General features: G+C 42.5%; 2 protein-coding genes across 7 annotated transcripts in view; one reads left to right on the top strand and one right to left on the bottom strand.

Moving 5' to 3' along the window:
- Window positions 1-233: 233 nt before the first annotated feature.
- Window positions 234-5338, top strand: PDCD5 (programmed cell death 5). 2 transcript variants are annotated; one of them, XM_021540949.3, is made up of 6 exons: window positions 234-309; window positions 2027-2067; window positions 3200-3261; window positions 3697-3788; window positions 4004-4075; window positions 4387-5338. In XM_021540949.3, the coding sequence occupies exons 1-6, from the start codon at window positions 244-246 to the stop codon at window positions 4432-4434; spliced, it is 381 nt and encodes a 126-aa protein (XP_021396624.2). In that variant the 5' UTR covers window positions 234-243; the 3' UTR covers window positions 4435-5338. The 2 variants fall into 2 exon arrangements, with proteins under 2 accessions (XP_021396624.2, XP_085445598.1); XM_085589472.1 differs by lacking the exon at window positions 234-309 and adding an exon at window positions 1070-1177.
- Window positions 5339-6024: 686 nt separating this feature from the next.
- Window positions 6025-18271, bottom strand: part of ANKRD27 (ankyrin repeat domain 27) — a 54477-nt gene continuing 42230 nt past the window's right edge. For 3 of the 5 annotated variants that reach the window (XM_021540895.3, XM_021540904.3, XM_021540922.4), the window contains 8 exons: window positions 16071-16193; window positions 14067-14264; window positions 12898-13017; window positions 12377-12475; window positions 11565-11673; window positions 10035-10116; window positions 9461-9533; window positions 6025-7689 (listed from right to left, as the gene is read on the bottom strand). In XM_021540895.3, the coding sequence (XP_021396570.3) occupies window positions 7420-7689; window positions 9461-9533; window positions 10035-10116; window positions 11565-11673; window positions 12377-12475; window positions 12898-13017; window positions 14067-14264; window positions 16071-16193 (1074 nt within the window). In that variant the 3' untranslated portion in view covers window positions 6025-7419. The remainder of the gene's footprint in view (window positions 7690-9460; window positions 9534-10034; window positions 10117-11564; window positions 11674-12376; window positions 12476-12897; window positions 13018-14066; window positions 14265-16070; window positions 16194-18271) is intronic. The other 2 variants (XM_085589470.1, XM_021540916.3) reach the window with 2 other exon arrangements.

The raw sequence follows: 18271 nt of genomic DNA, 5'->3' as shown, positions 1-18271 counted from the left end.
ATCTGAAACACAGATTCCACATCGATATGCGGAAGATATTCTTTGCACTGGGGTGGCAGAGCTGCCAGAGGGGTGTGGATCCCCCTCTCTGGACACACGTCCAGGCGCCCCCTGCTCCGCTGACCCTGCCCTGCTCGGGGGGCGGGGGCATCGGCGGTGGATTGACCTCGCCTGGCGCGGCGCGGAGGGGCGGGGCAGCGCTTGGCGGTGGATTGGCAGCGCCTGGCGCGGGCGGACTCAGCCATGGCGGACGAGGAGCTGGAGGCGCTGCGGCAGCGGCGGCTGGGCGAGATCAGGGCCGAGCACGGGGTGAGGGACGGGGCATCGGGGCCGGGCACGGGCTGAGGGACGGGGCATCGGGGCCGAGCACGGGCTGAGGGACGGGGCATCGGGGCCGGGCACGGGCTGAGGGACGGGGCATCGGGGCCGGGCACGGGGTGAGGGACGGGGCATCGGGGCCGAGCACGGGCTGAGGGACGGGGGCGAGATCAGGGCCGAGCACGGGGTGAGGGACGGGGCATCGGGGCCGAGCACGGGGTGAGGGACGGAGCATCGGGGCCGGGCACGGGCTGAGGGATGGGGGCGAGATCAGGGCCGAGCACGGGCTGAGGGACGGGGCATCGGGGCCGAGCACGGGCTGAGGGACGGGGCATCGGGGCCGAGCACGGGCTGAGGCAGCGGCCGACCCTCCGCCCGAAGCGCTTTCGGCGCCGCTCGGGGCCTGGAGGGGAAGAGGATTGGAGTGTGTGCGACCGAGACCGGGGGAAAGCGGGAAGAAGCCCGGCCGTGCCGGGCCTTTGCCTGCGAACAGCGCCGAGCGCAGCCCCGGCCCCGCCGGCGCCTCCCTCCGCTCCTGCCCTGGGACGTTCGGCACACGAGCGTTCCTGCCCCGAGCGCTCACTATTCCATGGATTGCCTTCCTCGCCTTTCCAGCCATCCTAGTTTTCAGAGCTGAAATGTTAGAATTCAGAATTTCAGAATTGTTAGGGTTGGAAGGAACTTCAGGAAATTATCCAGTCGAGCTTCTCTCCAGGGCAGGGTGACCTGGAGCGGCTGACACAGGAGGTGTGCAGGTGGGTTTGGAATGTCTCCAGAGACGGAGACTCCACTCCCTCCCTGGGCAGCTGCTCCAGTGCTCTGCCACCCTCCGTGGAAAGAAGTTCTTCCCCATGTTGAGGTGAAACTCGTGTTTTAGTTTATGGCCATTGCTCCTTGTCGTGCACTGGGCACCACTAAAAAGAGCTGGACACCATCCTCTGACACAGTCCATATGTGGATTTATATGAAGTATCAGTTTTGTTGTTCCTGTGAAGGATCTAACCTACCTCCAGCCAGCAGTATCTCCTGTCTCTGTGGTTTTCCATCCTGCTTTCACACCTTTAATTGTTACCTGTAAAATCTGAGCTGTTGATTCCATATAAAGTTCAAGGTTATTTTGGGGTTTTGTTACTTGTTTCTGAATAGTCACCAGTAATAGTGACTTGGAACTTCGCCCCCTTTTGTTTTTCATATGTATTAGTGTTTAATGCACTTAACTCTTGTAGAACATCCCTTATTAAATTTTCATTGGTTTCACGACTTAGACTTGATGATCCCTGTGGGTTCCTTCCAGCTCAGATTATTCCATGATTCTGGGATTTCAGCTGCCATGCTGAGAATGTGTTACATTTCATTTCACTCATCTTTAACTTGCTCAAATGGATTTATAATGCTTTGTCAGTTTTCTGGTCTTTGGAGAAGCCCATTATCCTAGACCTAAGGAGAAGGCCTCTTCCTGCCCCCAGCCACAGGAATCTGTGGATGGACCAGGAGCAGCTCACCCACTGTTGGCATGGCTGCGCTGTGAGAGCAGAGGGCGGCACATTTATTGCTAGGGCAGCAGATTCCCATTTCCAGGACCTCATCCATGGGCAGGCAGGTTTAGCAGGCAGGTTTATCTTCCATCAATGCTGCTGGAATATTTTAACTTTCTGTCCTGTGTTGAATGATTCTGGATTGTGATATTTGCTCTGGTTTCCTTCTTCAGGATCCTTCCGCTGATCCGTCGCAACAGGAAGCAAAGCAGAGGTATAAATGAGACTATTGAATTTTGGCCTTGCATCTAATAATTTTTAACCATTTACTCTTTTTGTTTTTTTGGTTTTTTGTGGTTTTTTTTTAATATTTAATTTCTTTAGAATGTTGCCCCACATTTGTTTTGTTGCTGGGAAAACCACCAACAAAGGGATGGAAATGGATCAAAGATTGGATGCGGGTGTGGCTTCCTTGCCATGACCATACTGCCTGAGCCCTGCCGGGTGGGAGGGCATGAGGAGAAAGCAGCAGCAGCTGATTTTCCCTGGGGATTTGTCTGAGTTCAGTAACCTCGAGAGCTGCAGTGATACAGTCGGGTGCTCTGGGGAAGCATCGTCCCTCCCACTGTCACAGAATCCTTGGCTCCTTGGGGATGCTAGGAGTTTATGATCCAAGTCTTGAATGCTGGCAGAACTCCTCCCAAACCGGTACTTTTGGGTTGGATTTGGCTGTTATTGCAGTGGGAAGAGCCTTTCCCAGTTGATTTGATTTTTCTGGGAGACCTATTCCAGTTAAAAAGTTGATGCAACATTATTGTTGTCGAAGCTCAGTTGGGGGAGCAGTGTTCAGTATTTGTGCTAATTTGGAAAATTGTAAACAAGTGTTTGAAGAGCTGACTTTGCACAGTCCAATTCTGTATCAACAGAAGTTTCATAAACTAAAGGTCCAGTTTTGCAGATACTTATATCAAATATTTTAAACACATGGAGACTTAGTGAAAAGTTCTAAATACATAAATGAGCTTTGGTTTGCTTTTTGGAATTGCATGGACATTTCCTTGTGCCTGCTCTACCATACTGCCTTGGGGTGAATTCCACATGGATAAGTGTAGGCTCTAAAGGGTAGCATAGCTTTTTTCTCCTAAAATGTAATTATGAGCAGTGAGAAGGTGTAGGTATGAAACACCACCTTGATTTCTTGGAAGATGTTGCCAGCTACGTAACTTCAGCAATGGGAAATGGACATTCCCAGGACAGGAAATGCTGTAAATGTAAATGTAAGGTTTGAAGTGACCTCAAGAAGCCACTTACACAAATCAAAAGTCTTCCATAGTTTGCTGTTCTGTGCATGTTATTTTAGGTGCTTGAAATCCCACTTTTAATGTGTGGTTCACTTTTCCTTACAGGGAAGCAGAGATAAGAAATACTATTTTAGCTCAAGTTCTTGATCAAGCAGCTCGTGCAAGATGTGAGTATCCAAGTAACTTCCTAATAAAAAATACTCATCTAAGAGACTCCTCAAAAGTGTGTTGTACAGAGGCCATACTAGAAAAGTACTGTTGTTGCTGAGAAGATAAAACTTGCAGCTTTTCAGCTGGCAATATCAGTGATTAGAAGGGAGAAGCTAATGAGTATCTGAATTATGTTAATGTTTTGGATTCTATTTTAATTAGTAGAAGGAGTTATATGGATAGTCAAAGTTGTTTAATCGGAAGCAAATATTTAAAAGTAAGAAATATAACTGTCTTGTACCTGGCATAAATGAAAATGCCTTTTTCAATTTATTTCATGACCCTGGCATGAATAAGATTGTTCCCTAGGGACACTTCTCACTTTTTTGTTACTAGTGAGGGTATTGCAGAATGTTCTAAACACAAATGAACAGAGCCTGTTTTTGTTGCAGTAAGCAATTTAGCACTTGTGAAGCCAGACAAAGCAAAAGCAGTAGAGAATTATCTTATACAGATGGCAAGATTTGGACAGCTAGCTGGAAAGGTTCGTATATTTCCTAATTCTTTCTCACCTATATTTATTTCTAAACCCAATTCACTCTAAAAAAAGATGTTTATAATAGATGCAAGTTAAATTAGCTGTAAATAGCTCCTAAATTCCATCAAAACCCTTTTGTAAAAAAGGAAATTGTGATGCAGTTGTTTGATACTAAGCATCTTTCAGAGTGTATTAATCCACACTTTGTTTGACTCTGCTAGGTATCAGAACAAGGTTTGATAGAAATTCTTGAAAAAGTGAGTCAGCAAACAGAAAAGAAAACAACAGTGAAGGTGAGTTTTCTTTCCTAGATGTAATGTTGTATGAGGCAGAGCAGCAGAATTGCACGTGTGGGACCAGTTCAGGCTGGAACTTTGTCCTTGCCCTGCTGAGTGCTGGGGTTCCATCAGAGCAGCCCTGCACAGCTCCTGGGGCCAGCGTGGTGTGGGGCAGCCTGGCCAGCTCTGTCTGTGCACTGACAGGGCCTGGGGCGGGTGTTCTGCCCAGGCAGTGCCTTCACTGCCACGGGCATGGACTGGGAAAGGCTTGTGCCATCCTGCATTTACATGACCCTTCAACTTTCACTTTATGTATTTCATTTTAGTTCAACAGAAGGAAAGTATTGGATTCGGATGAAGAGGATGATTATTAATACTACTGTAAGGCTGCCAAACAATAGCCTGGAAAAATGCTGTTAGCAGGCAGAATGCAAGATCTGAAAATGTTTACGCTTCTTGACTTTTTTGTATTATTATAATAAGGCCAACAAATAACTTGTAAAATAAATCTGAGAAGGGGGATTTTATAACTTAAAAGTTTTGTAGTATAAGGCCTGAGCAGTGTGGGGTTCCCCGTGGCTTCATTAGCATGAATGTTTTGTTGCCCTTTCCTCATTGTAAGCTCTGCTTTCAGCCACTGCACACACTTCACTTGCTGTTATTGGAGACAGCAAGCACAGGAGCCAAGTGAGACAGGGAACAGCCACTCAGAATTATAGTCTGTCCAGACTCTGTCACAGAAGTGTTAGAAAGGAGATTCCCTGAGCCCCTGAAGGATGCCTGTCCAGCCAGTCACTGGCTCTCAAGTCCTTACCGGAAATTTAAAAATTAAGGTATCTAAATAGAGTTTGGATCAGGGGATTCCTATCAGGCAGTCTGTGTAAAGAAATGTTACCAGCAAACAGCTGAACTGTTCCCCTATGAGTTCCTGGGCTTTCAAACAAAGCAAGTTAACTGTGTCATACACAGCACTGTTCAGACACTTGGCATTGTGTATTCTTACAACTACCTCCACTTTTATCCAATGGCTGGAGTGTTTCTTACCTGGAAGAAAAAGACCATTTTCCTAAACTCTGCAACTCCTGCATGCATAAAGTAAAACTGAACTTGTGCTGTACCTTTATTCAAGAATATGGTTATGGAAATCAGTAGGATAAATACTGTAATGTGCTGATAAATTCTCCCACCACAACCCCCTTATCTGACATAATTTAACAGGATTGTGTATGATTCCAACTGCAGTGTTTTTTGGAACAGAATAAACTTAAGTGAGCAGCAGTGGGTGTGTTTTTCATCTTGTCTGAATATAGGTAAAAATATTAAACAGTTGTTATTTTTGTTTCCTTTGGTTTAGACTGTGCATTTTGCTTCTCTGTGTTTGTAATTAGGATGCCTTAGCTTTAGTGATACACTGAGTGTGCCAAATTTCTTCAGATTTACCACCCTTACCGAGTTTGAAGCCAAAGTTTGGTGAACTGACTTTTCTTATCTATACGGTTGAAAAAATCTTAAGAATAATTTAGTTAAATGCATGCTACAATAAAACACAAGCAGAAGTCTCACTGTAATTTGGAAATCAGATCTTGATATCTGGATTATTCTTGCTACAGGTAAAGACCAATTACTTTGAGTCATTTTTGTAGTATCACAAGAAGAAAAAACCTGTTTTACCTCTTTTGTGTCTTTTGACTTGTAGTAACTGAACATCCTTTTATTTATAATGTGAATGTAGAGCTAGAAAAGGAGGTTATGTAAAGATGCTCAGTTTCATTAACAGTTCTGTTTTATACACCTCTGTGTATAAATCTAAAACCACACAACCTAATAAAGTTATCTGTAAATGTAGGAAGAAGGAAAATCCAAGAGTAAACACAAGGTAAAGTCTCCAAATGCCTACGAAACCAAACAAGAAAATCTGTAATAGACTCAATGCTTGGACAAAAGCACTTAAAGAAAACAGCATTTTCAAGAGTTCTTTTACTCGTTTTTTCTTTCCATCATTTGGCACAAATCCAAGGCACATCAGAAAATCAGATTAACTCATAAATTATTAGAAAAATAAACACATTACCCTCAAATCCAAATGCCACTTGACATTTTACTTCTTAGATTAAAAAGTTATCTGAAAAACCCAGCACGCTTATCTTCCAGCTTTGTATTTTGCCAGGTAGTTTACTAATACCACAGTTAAAAGAAAGATAATTATCTATACAAATAGTTCATGAAATAAAATGCAAGCTGGATGTGATGAGCCAAGAATAAAAAGATTCTGCAGTGAAAAACCTGGCTTGTGCTATTTACAGTTTGTCCTCCCATAACCAAACAGTAGAAAATGAACTTCCAAACTAAGCAGCCACTTGGTAGTTCCCTGTGAGCTTTCAGTTCTTCAGAGATCACCCCTGGGAATGGGGCAGGATTTGGCCTATTCCAGCCAGTGCTCACTGACGTGAGAAGTACCTTTCATAGTGGAAATTTCACCTTTTTAATAGTCCAGAGCAGGCTCTGAAGCTGTTCTGTCTGTGGATGTTGCCCAGGATCAGAATCATGAATACTTGTGCATTTTTGCATTACTTCCTTTAGAGGAAGGAAAAAGCAACTCAGATGCATGCTACAATAAAACACAAGCAAGCACCTTGTGCTTGCTTCTGCTTTTTTATTAGGCTGTGAACAGCAAGTCCAAAGTTTAGGTTTGTCAAGGGCTCCCCACTTTTTCCCCAGTATCTTGGCTCCCCTGAAAGAACTTGATGTTGCAGCTCCGGTACAGGGGAGCATTGCTGAGATATTAGATTGCATCCCTTCACATTAGTAATGCAGATGTTACGGACTATTGTTTGTCCAGCTACTGAACTATACAGAAATATATACTATAATGGTTTGTAACATTACAATAAAAATAGAGACATTTCAATTACCTCTGGCAATAAATACCTTGTTATCCAATATATCTTTTTATATATATAAATATATTTATATTTAATTCTCAATGTAGTGATAAAAACTGAAAACGCAAAAATTATTCAAAGACTTTTAAAACAAAGTGGGTGGCTGAAAAATACAATACAGGGTTTCATTTGGTTTACTGTTACATAGAACTTTTTAATAAGTGCTGAATAGAATAGGAAAGTAATTTTGCTGTCTTCATCTCCCTTACGTCCCTGTTAGTGAGATCAGTAATGATCTGGCTGTGTGGTCACCTCCTGCATGAACAGAGGAGTCGGGCCCCAGGGTGCCAGAACATTCCAGCTGTGCTGCAGAGCCTGTGTCTGCCCTGAACTGGGTGTGTGACATCTGAGCGCAGCAAGGGCTGCTGAAATTCACAGCACCGACCTCAGCCTCGGCCTTCCGGGCCGCGCTTCCCTTCAGAGATCCGAGCCTGCCCCGTGCCAGTCCCGGGAGCGCGGCGCGCCGGGCCCGGCCGGGCTGCCGGAGCCTCCCTCGCTGCCCTGCGCTGGCAGCGGCACCGCGACCGTGTGTCTGCGCTGCGTCAGCCTGCTCCTCTGAGGAGCTGCCGTGCCAGCATCATCTTCCACAAACTCGCCGCTGCACCCCCAGCCAGCCACCTCACCTGTGCTCTGCTCCAGCGTTCCAACCGATTTGAGTTTGCTTTTATCAAAGCTTTTAATAGCCATCTGTGAGGGGAGAGACATGGTACGTTAAAAGCATTATCTATTATATTATATATCTCTTCATTAAGAAGGAAAATTAATATATTATTTCTTGAACATTATTATCACATGAATTTCATGACACTGAGAACACAGTCAAGATTTAAAATAGCATACTTTGTAAGAGAGTAATTATATTTGGGCTACATACGAGAAAACAAGAAGCCAGCCTGCCCCAGGCTACACACACATCAGTACCAGACCTGAGAACAACAGACATTCCAAAACTTATCTTCACCTCACTATCCCAGCAGCATCCCAACTCTAGTTCTAAATACCATTTGTAGTGCAAGTCTCAATGCACTTGAAATTAACAGCCATTTCTTTTACTATTAAGAAAAGTGGAAGTAGTAACAGACAGGGTCACCCGGGGACTGCTGAAGGCAAAGGCAGTTTTCCCTGCTTCCAGAGGTCACCTGTCAGGGAAGAGACACCCACCCTCCCCACCCCTTAGTTCCTCTTTCTCGTTGTTCCAAATATTCGTATCTTCCATTTCTACACCTGCTCCTGTTTCTTCTGTACAGAGTGGGTGCCTGGCCTGGATTACTGGCCACTCTGCAAATGTTAAAATAACCAGAAGAAATAAAGATAATGCAAGCATGCTAATGACAGATCTAAGACAAGAATGAAAGGAGAAAGTAGCTTTTTTACTGAAATAATGGTAACAATCTCTAAAAAGCTGCAGACAGAGGTTATTTAAATCCACATTTAAATCCACTAACAATTCAGAGCTGTATGGACTCATGAATTAGTTCAGCCACAGCTGTATGAACTCACAACCACAGAACAGGGCTGGAGTGCTCTGTATCAGTGTCACATACTAGTTTTCTGACACCTGTGTACTGAAATGACACTGCCTTCTGTGAGCCACAGTTATAAAATGTAAATCCCAAGTTATATAGTGGAATATGATCATTTAGAAAGAATTATTAAAATATTACAGCTTTATAGAATTAATATTCTCAAGGCTTTTGGCAAATAGTCTTCTAAGGGCTGTAGGAAAAGGAAGAGTATCTCATTTTCCAGAAGGATATGAGCTGCAGAGTCTGCATTTCCAAAGCTGTGTCAGATGGTCAGCTGCTGGACTAACCTGGTACAAACTGTTTTGTTTTGGACAGATCATTTTTCTCTTGATTCAGTGCTCTGAAATGGCCCAGCAGAAGATGCAAAGAGAGTCAAAGCCAGTGTAAAGGAGGCAGAATGAGCACAAGCTCTGGGGAAGGCAGCATCTAGCAGCTGGTGTGGGTGGGTGTCACTGCACCCCTAGCAGAGGTGAATCTATTACATATATCTGTGTCACAGCTGACAGTGCAACATGCAGTTTGCTGTCACTCTTGCAAACAGCCTCCTCTTACAAGCAGACTTAAAGCAAACTCTAATTTCAACCTACTGAAAAATGTCTCTCTTGCCAAAGCAAGCTATAGCTCCAAGAAGCTGCAGAGTTTTTCAGTTCTAGGTTTTGCTGGACAGGACACAGAAAACAAGACAAGTTTCTCTTCAGCCTGCAGTAAGACACTTAAGAAATTGAAAAGAGTGAAGTGTTCAAGAGGTGTCATAGAAACACCACTGAAGTTTGAACAATGATGAAATGAGCAATTTGGCAAACAGGTCAGAACTTGTGTGATTCAATTACCATCACTAGTAAATTTTCTCTAACATGTACCCAGCATAATAGCAGAGCAACAAACATAACTGCTGTAATATAAGAATAATCTGAGCAAGTGTTTCCACTTACCTGGTGCAGTAAGTGACAGTCAAAATTAGGGACACTTTTATCTCTTGTTATTGTTCTCCGTAAGTGTTTTTCTCTGAAAAAGATTTTAAAGAAATCAAATTAAAATGTCTTCACATAAGCCTTTTATAAAGGACTCTCTCTCAGAAGCTCCACAAGGTGGAACTGTCTCACCAGAGACAGGCATCTCCCTGACAACACCTTCCCAGAATTCCAGCCTATTTGTATTCCCTGTATTTTACTATGGAATATATATTAGGGCTTAAAAAGATATTGAGCAAAACCCAAGCAATGAGTGAACACCACTACAATATGCTTAACTAATGGTACACAAGTATTAGTGCAATCCCAGTTTTAGATACATTTTCCCTCCCTCACCACCCCAGTGAGCTTGTCATGCCCAGAATATCTGCCTGGGGATGTGACAATGCCAGCCCTGCAGGATTAACATCCACTGGCACATCACCATGTCATGGGTAACCACCCCGGACCCATTCTGGGACTTCGTTAGCAGCTGCACTTCACCTTTTGCTTATGGGAAACAACAAACACACTCTGAGCAGGCTTCTCTGCTTACTTGTTAAATCTGTTAATTGATTCGACCAGTTGAAGTTGTCTGCTTATGGGATCATCGGCTTCCTCACAGGGCTTAGGGTGCACTGGGGGTTTAAAAGAACAGGCAGCTAAAATTATAACTGGGTCTCACTTAGGAATTAAAAAACACAGTTGTGATTTTAAATTGAACGTAAAACTGTAACAGTGCTAAGCTTGAATTAGAGTGGTGATTTGTCTTTTGAAATTTTAAAACTTTTAAGTTGCAGAAGTAGCCATTCTTTCTCAGATTATTACAACTGGCCAAGCTTCTGAAAAGACTGTAATTCTGGACTTTGAGGCCCCGAATTCCAGTTTTTACCAACCTGAATTTAAACAGAGATGCTAAACCACATATTCATTAGTATTACTCACTCATATCTTCTATTGCTCTTTTAGAACTATTCAAAATATTTGAAATAACTATTCTCAATTTTAGGTGTCAGCACACTGTGATTAATTGTGATTTCCTATTAACCAGACATTTGCAATCTTTCTGAGAGAAGGAAGCAAGAGTTACTTTGAAAACTCATGGATGCTGAAATGGGCACTCCTGCTCCTCATCTTCTCTGATTCCTGCTTTGCAGCCTCCCTGTTTTCTTTCTACAGTCCTGGTGGCATCGTGTCCTTTGCAGGGGACACAGCTTTTCTTACATCCCCAGGGTAGTGAACTTGAAAATTCACCTGATAAACTTCTGAGCCAGCATAATGGAAGCAGTGGATAAGGCAGATCAGAAGCTGGGGGTGAGAGGTGAGGAGGAATCTGTGGTCCTTAAGCTCCATCTCAGGGGTTGCTTAGGCACATTAAGATAGGGCCATGTGTCAAATCCTTTAAGGAGTGAAATAACTTTGCATCATTGAATATAACACATAATGTTATTGCTATTAAAAAGGGGAAGGTCAGAGTTAGCACTGCAAGATAAAAGGTATTTAAAGGATGGTTACTCATCCTTCCCCAGGCACTGGGGCCCTGCCGCAGCCCAGCTGTGCTGGCACTGCACCTTGTGGCCACACTGTGCCACCTCCTGCCACTTGCTCAAAGTCCTCTGCAAGCTGTGCTGGAAGGTTCACAGTCACCTCTGTAGCTCTCATTTCTGTCCCAAAACATGAGAGACAATAACTAACAAAGAGTCACTCCCTGACCTGTTTTAGGGCAGTATAAATGACACCCAAAAGTCATTTAAATCTGTTTTGCTTTTCACTGAAATGCACAGTTCCTACATGGCTAATTATATAATCTCAAACGTAGTGTGTTTTTACCTTTAAATGGTTTTGTAGGTAAAACTTATACATGTACCCCAAAGTAGGTGAAAACTAAGTTTGAAGCAGTGGCATGAGTAGAATACAAAGTCTGCTGCATTTAGTTACAGTATTTTAGGTGTTAGCTATCATAAATATGTAAAACAATTGACTGTTCTATTATTATATGTATAGCAATTACATAAAATGCTTTATACAATCACCCATGAATTCCTAAATCCCTTTTTATTCATACCAATGGAAATATCACAGGTACCTTTTTTCCTTATCTTGCCAGTAATGTGCTGCTCACTCTCCTTCTCTCCCTCTGCTGATGTGGGGACACAGCTTGGTGCTGCTTCCAGCAAATTCATGATGTTTGAATTCTTGATTTTAAGAGTTTCCATTTTCACCATTATTAAAGAAAAACAACAGTACAATTTAGTATTCAGTCTGTGCAGAGTATGCTAATAATGCTTGTATGAATCAATACAACACATATAAAATAATTCATAAAAACAAACTTGAAATTCTATAATTCTGAGTAGGGACAAAATCTATGTTCCACAAAATACACTTTAAAGCAGTGAGTAAAGTGTTGGAGTTGTGATCTCTTATTTTAAGCTGTATTACTTATGGGTAAGCCAATTTCAGTTCAAATGGTAACATCCATACCAAAATTGATTCAGTACAGAGTTTTGTGGTCATTAAGCTACATCTCAGAGGCCATTTAAGCACATTAAGATAGGAGTTATGTGTCAAATCCTTTAAAGAGTGAAATAATTCTGTATCATTTAGTATTACATATAATGTTATTGCTATTAATAAAGAGGAAGGTCAGAGCGATCTATTGCAAGATAAAAGGAATCAAAAGGCCTGCAGGGCAGAAGATGGTGGGTGAGACAAGGAACGTTGCTACCAGTGCAAGTGACCAGTGCAACGTGTTCATTTGCCTACATCCAACATTACTTCTGCTCTCTCTGCCACTACAGAGACTTTAACATTAATTTTATTTAGCTCGGTGCTCCCACTCTTCCTAGACTCATCCTTTTAGCCTAGGATAACTCATTCCAGAGAGGCAGCACTCACGGGCTGGGCGCAGTCGGCCGCGCCCCGGTCCCGCAGGGCTCCGTGCCGCAGCAGCGCCGCGCTGCCCGCGCCGTCCGAGGGGTTGGCGGAGGCTCCGCGCTGCACGGAGGAAACCGCCGTGAGCAAGGAGCCACAAGAACCCACCCGGCCACGTTCCCGCCCCATCTCATTGCCACAGCTTCAGGGATCAGCTCATTTCGGTTTCGCACGTATCTGTTACATATTCCAAGCTTTAGAGAAACCCCCAACCCTATGTGATAGAATCCCAGGCAAGAAAACCTGCACCTGACACATAAAAGTTCCATAAAAACAGCTACCTGTACAATAGCAAGGTAATATTTATCCAATTAACATCTGTGAAGGGATGGGATTGAAAGGAATAAATTTAGAAAAACTCCTATTTCTTTCCCCAAGTATTTCTGACAGAGAAATGCTTAACTAAAAATACTGATCCTGAGTACTGGATAAATACAGATATCACATGAGAAATACCAGCAAAACACTGTCTTCAGTGATCTTACCTGCAACAACAGGGCAGCAGTCTCATAGTGACCATTCAAGCATGCATAAATTAAGGGAGTATTTCCATATACATCCTTTTTATTTAGTTTAGCATTGTAATCCATCAGACACTTTACCACCTATTGAAAGAAGTAACAGCTTTACTCTTACTGAGTAGGAGTACTGAGTATGACACTAATTTTCATACTTTAACACCCACTTTTAAAAAAGAAAAATTAAGCAACTACAAAAAAGGCCAGAAAATAAAACTCAAGGTGCGTGAAAAATAAATAGAACCAGTAACTTAACAAAACAAAACCACCACAGCAGCAGCATCCTTTTCCAAAGTCATCACAACACTTGGAAGTTCTTTATACTGTAATTACCCCATGAACTAATCTACAACTATCCCATGAATTAACCTACAACTCTGAGTTGTATTCCTTGCTTCCCTAGTGCCTTGGTTTTCCTTGCTTTCCTAGTGCTTTGTCTTCCCATCATTTTCAAAATTCTTTTTTTTTCCCCTCCTGAAATTTTCAGCTCCTTATTTTTAAAATCCTAATTTTCTGCTTTTCTGCATCTTTCCATTTATCTTTTTGCCCCTGCTTTTTCATATTTATTATTTTCCTGTCTCATTTACTCTCCCTTCTGTATTGACAACCCTCTTCCAATAGGCTTATGCTTCTCCTTCAGTGCTTTTACTTCCCTGACTCAAAGTGAGGGATGAGTTATCTGCTGCCTCAAAGCTGCACTCCACACATGATCTAATTAAGAAGTTGAAAATACAGTAATTATTCAGTACTGTGGCTACTGAAGATACCAAGACACACAACCCAGAGAAGGTACAGAGGAATGAACACAGAAGATTCAGGTGCACAAGGAATGTTTAAAGCATTTGAAATATGACAGAAGGTTTTTGAATCATGTGCATTAAACCAGTATTTTAAGTCATATATGGTTATATACATAAGTCATATATGTTTATATAAGTCATATATGCTTTTATAAAGAAAAGGTGTCTATGAAATGATTTCAGCTCAAAGTTCCCCTTTCCCTCTGGGGATTTTAGACACCGAAAACAAAAGCCAGAACCACCGAACTGATTTTCTCTGCTCGGGGTTGCTGGTTTCCCCATGCAGGTTGGGGTGGGTGCCAGGGGGCAGCGGGGTTTGTGGCAGGGCAGGGTTACCTGGGCGTGTCCCCTCTGGCAGGCCAGGTGCAGGGGAGCTGCCAGCTGCGAGTTCTCGGCGCTGGCGCCGGCGCCGTGGCGCAGCAGCAGCGACACCAGCTCAGTGTGCCCGTGCAGAGCAGCCATGTGCAGCGGGGTGAAGCCCTCCTGGTTTGAAACATTCACCCCCAGCCCGTTGGCACAGACCTTGGAAAACTTCTGGTGAGGAAAACACACAATAAAACTATAATCATGCTTTATTTTTAATTCGTGAAATAGCCAAATATCTGCTAAGTTTGTATAAAATGGGAAGATGGGCATAACAAGAAATTCTGCTAGAGTCTAATTTGAGGCCTTCAGAAAAAGTCAGTGAAGCAGAGCAGTTTGGTGGTATTTTTCAACAGTAAATTAATTTTATTGTTATCTCTTTTCTTCCAACGTGATAACTTCATGGAGAGCAATCCTAGGCAAAGTATTCATGACATTAAAAAGTGGCTAAAGCAGCACAGGTTGAGACATAAGTAAAACTGAAAGTTTTTATACAGCTGTTAGGATGCTCATACTGGATATGAGGCAGTGTTAATGAGTTACTTTCATTTATACAGATATTTATGCTCTTTGAGACAGACATTAAACACCTCTTATTGCTACATGAAGCTTGGGGTAATAAGGATACAAACTAAAATTAATTTAATTCACCTGGAAGCCAAGAGCAGCCCAGAAAGAAGACTCCCTGGGGGAATCAGGATAAGGAAAGCAACTGGAGGACAGTTTACCCAGCTGTACAGAACATCCTCTGTCACTCCTCTTGCAAACTGTGCCTGCATGACATTTACAGTGGTGCACAACCTTTCATCCTGTGCTTTCACGTGTGCCTGCCTAACACAGGGGTTAGGATTAACTAACAAGTTCCTTCTTCTCATTCAGCAGGCAAGTAAATGCCACAGCAGATGCCATTCCCCTCCCCATCAGCAATAAAATGAGCTTTATGGATTCTGGCATCTTTAGCACCTGATCTCTGTCCTGAGGGCACGGGGACACCCCTTACCAGAGAAGAAAGCACGGTGTAAATGTGAAGCATTCAAGGACAACAGCACACTTTAAGCCTGCACAAAATAAACCTGTGGTGGCAGTGGGGAATTCAGAAGCTAAACCATCTCACAGTGCTGTTAACCCCAAAGCAGCCAATAAACTGAAAATTTGTACTTAGGTTTATTTTGCAATGACTTATCCAGACATGTACCCATTCAGACACCTCCTGGAAGGCAAGTTATAGAATTTCCATTTCCAAAAAGCTGGGATTGTTCCTTATGTAAAACAACAACAACAAAAAACCCAAACCAGAACCACATACACACACCAAAAAAAAAAAAAAAAAAAAAAAAATCCCCCCAGAAAACCCCCAAAAAACAACAAACCAAAAAAAACATAGAAAGAGTGCATTGTAAAGCCTTGTTCTATTTTACAGTGTGGTAATTTAGGGGGAAGGAAATCTTAGCAACTGAAAAGAAAGTCTTTGTATTTATATGAGATCTCTGAAGAGGCTTTAGATATGGCTTGTAGAAAAGATGCCATGCAATTAAAAAAAAGACTTCATCAGCATTACATGGATTCTGGGATTAGCAGGTATTCCTTGCTGAACTGATTACTAACAGGTAAGTAGATATGCTGTGCCACTAGCAGTGTACACTAAAGAGAATCAGAGGCTTAGAAAAGAATGTTTATTCAAAGTGGCCCAAACCTTCCGGACAGCACTCCACATATCCTAAAAGCAAACTGTGACTCTTTCTCAATCCATTAGACATCGTGCAAGTCCATGAACACCATTCCTGTATCCAAAATGTTCAACAATTCCATTAAAAAAATAACAATTTCATACTATCAGATAAAGTGTGAAAATCTGTATATAGTTAATTTATTTTTAGACAGAGAAACAGACATGCTGGGCAATATGAATTCTATTTCCCTGGAGCTAACACATTGCAAGCATATAAATTACTCTTTTTACAGAATGAATATTCCAACCTTTTGTGCTGGCCCACATTTTGAGCACTGGCATAATGGATGGCAGAATTCTGGTTTTGATGTACTGGCTGTGTCATCCTCATCTTCCAAGTCTTCTTCCACCCACTCCAAGAGGTAACGGACCTGGCATAAAAAGCAATTCCTTCTTTATAAAGTCCAAAAGTTCCCTGTCCTAACAGATGTGCACACGTAGACAAGTCAGAATTGACAAACACACACTTGTGAGTCTCTCAGGGGGAGCACACAGCTACCTCCTGCCATCACCTGCCCACAGGCCAAATTAAAAAATCAAGTGTTATTGTTGACAAAGCAGCTGGGAAGTTCTCCAAGTACAGTGGAGTGAATTATAAATGACTTCCTGCTGCCTAATCACAACTGCAGTGCTCACCCACTCCCAAACACTCCACATCCTTTTAGCTCAGACGATTTGTGCTAGCTCATATCAATGTGAATTCTGCTTCATCTTTTGATTTAAAGAACATAAGGGAAGACAAGGATGACAACATTTAACTGATACCCAAAACTTCGTAGTGGCACTGACTTTCCTTAGGTCTGTCACTTAGGAGTTGGACAATTTCACTTTTTTCTCAATGTGCAATGCCTCATTTTTGAGAGAGAGGCCCTTCAGTGAAGTCTTAGGGCTCAGGGCATTCATGTGCAACTTGCAAACAGTGATGCTTAGGGCATTTACATTTGACATTACATTCAACAATGTACTGTTTAAGCAGTACATTTTTACCTTGAAATTCATTAATCTACATTTCACTAAAGACATTTTAGAATTAGCAGTGATTGCATTAAGTCTCCATTACTACTGGACCAAGCCAAGAGCTCTACAGTTGCTAGTCCAAGGGAATGGGGACAGTAGGAATTCTGAGACATCCCTCCCACTCTGTTTACTCTCACTTGTCACAGGTTCTGCTCCTCACCACTGAGCTCTGGGAAAATAACACATCCATGTCCTAGCCACTAAAACACATGCAGCTACAACAAACCCTAAAAGCCAGGAAGGGCCCTATACCTGATTCTGAATTATAACATATTTGAGCCTGAAAAGGGATGTTTTTTACAGATTATTGCTTTCCCTGCAAACTCCATGTTGTTCTCTGCAGTAAAGAAAATCTCTCAAGCCTGCCTGTTTATAGAAGGCCAGCTCAGCAAAGCTTTACTAATTGCTACATTTGTACATGTCTAAAATAAGCAGAACTGTCACTTCACTTCCCTCTTTCCTTGAAGACTCTTACAATTGATTTCTTCCTCCTCCTGGGACAGCCCAATCCTGCTGCTTGCATCATCCAGTGCACAGCTCCCAACATACAGATACCAGTGTCTCCCAAAAACCTGAACACACTACTCCAGTGCTCACCTCTTTATAATTACACTGCAGCAGCCATTCTTCCTGGTGTAAAGGTATTTTTGGTCAAAATACTAACTTTACTTTCAAGCAGACACACACTGAACCACCTCAGGAGATTGCCCAGTCTCATTTGCCAGGTAATTTGTCACCTGAAAGGTTCTTTACACTGCTGGGTTACTTTGGAATACTCAGCTGATCACCCTGGGTCTCTGTTCCCTCACTCCAACCTTTCAGCTGCTCCACAGCACTGATTTCAGACAGAGATTTGCTTTTTTAGTGTGGTAGATTTGCACATATCCTTCCCACTGAACAGGCTGGATACAAGGAAAGCTCCAAATCCAGTAGCTATGCTGAGACAACACCAATGACATAATAATGTTTCTTTTTCTTAAGTCTTCCAGTTTCACAGCACTTTTTTAATGCCTCCTTTCGCAAAGCTCAGTTGGCTGTCACAGCAAACATCTACAGCAGCCCTAATGACCAGGTTGCTGTGGCTGTTCCTATGGAGACAGACCTCAGGCTGTCAGAACAAGGTCAGAGTTCTTAAATACTTGTGGCTTTTTAATAGACATGCAATCTGTAACCTTTGCCATCCAGCTGGATGATTCTCCTTGTATGAACAGCTTCACATGAACTTCAGTAATGAGGAAAGTAAAGCCACAAAAGAGAAGGTGATTCTGTCATCTGAATGCACAGACTGGATTTCTATATGCTTTTCATTGCTGGTATCTATTGAGCAGTGCTAGATACTGATTTCCCAGCAAATTAGAGCACTGTACTTAATTTTCTTGATGAAGTTTAGATTTTCACAAAGTGGGTGAAAAGTTAACTGCAATACATGTAC

The sequence above is a fragment of the Lonchura striata genome, chromosome 11, assembly GCF_050655825.1.
Source record: "Lonchura striata isolate lonStrDom1 chromosome 11, ASM5065582v1, whole genome shotgun sequence".
Taxonomy (NCBI): domain Eukaryota; kingdom Metazoa; phylum Chordata; class Aves; order Passeriformes; family Estrildidae; genus Lonchura; species Lonchura striata.
The sequence above is the reverse complement of the archived record's forward strand: the minus strand, read 5'-3'. Positions and strand labels throughout refer to the sequence as shown.

Bases quoted from the DNA above. Each gene is read 5' to 3' on its own strand.
- PDCD5 (XM_085589472.1), top strand. From the start codon at position 1,085: ATGTCTCCAGAGACGGAGACTCCACTCCCTCCCTGGGCAGCTGCTCCA. The intron at 3,262-3,696 runs GTGAGTATCCAA...TTTTTGTTGCAG, and splicing joins TCAAGCAGCTCGTGCAAGAT to TAAGCAATTTAGCACTTGTG. The intron at 4,076-4,386 runs GTGAGTTTTCTT...ATTTCATTTTAG, and splicing joins AAAAGAAAACAACAGTGAAG to TTCAACAGAAGGAAAGTATT.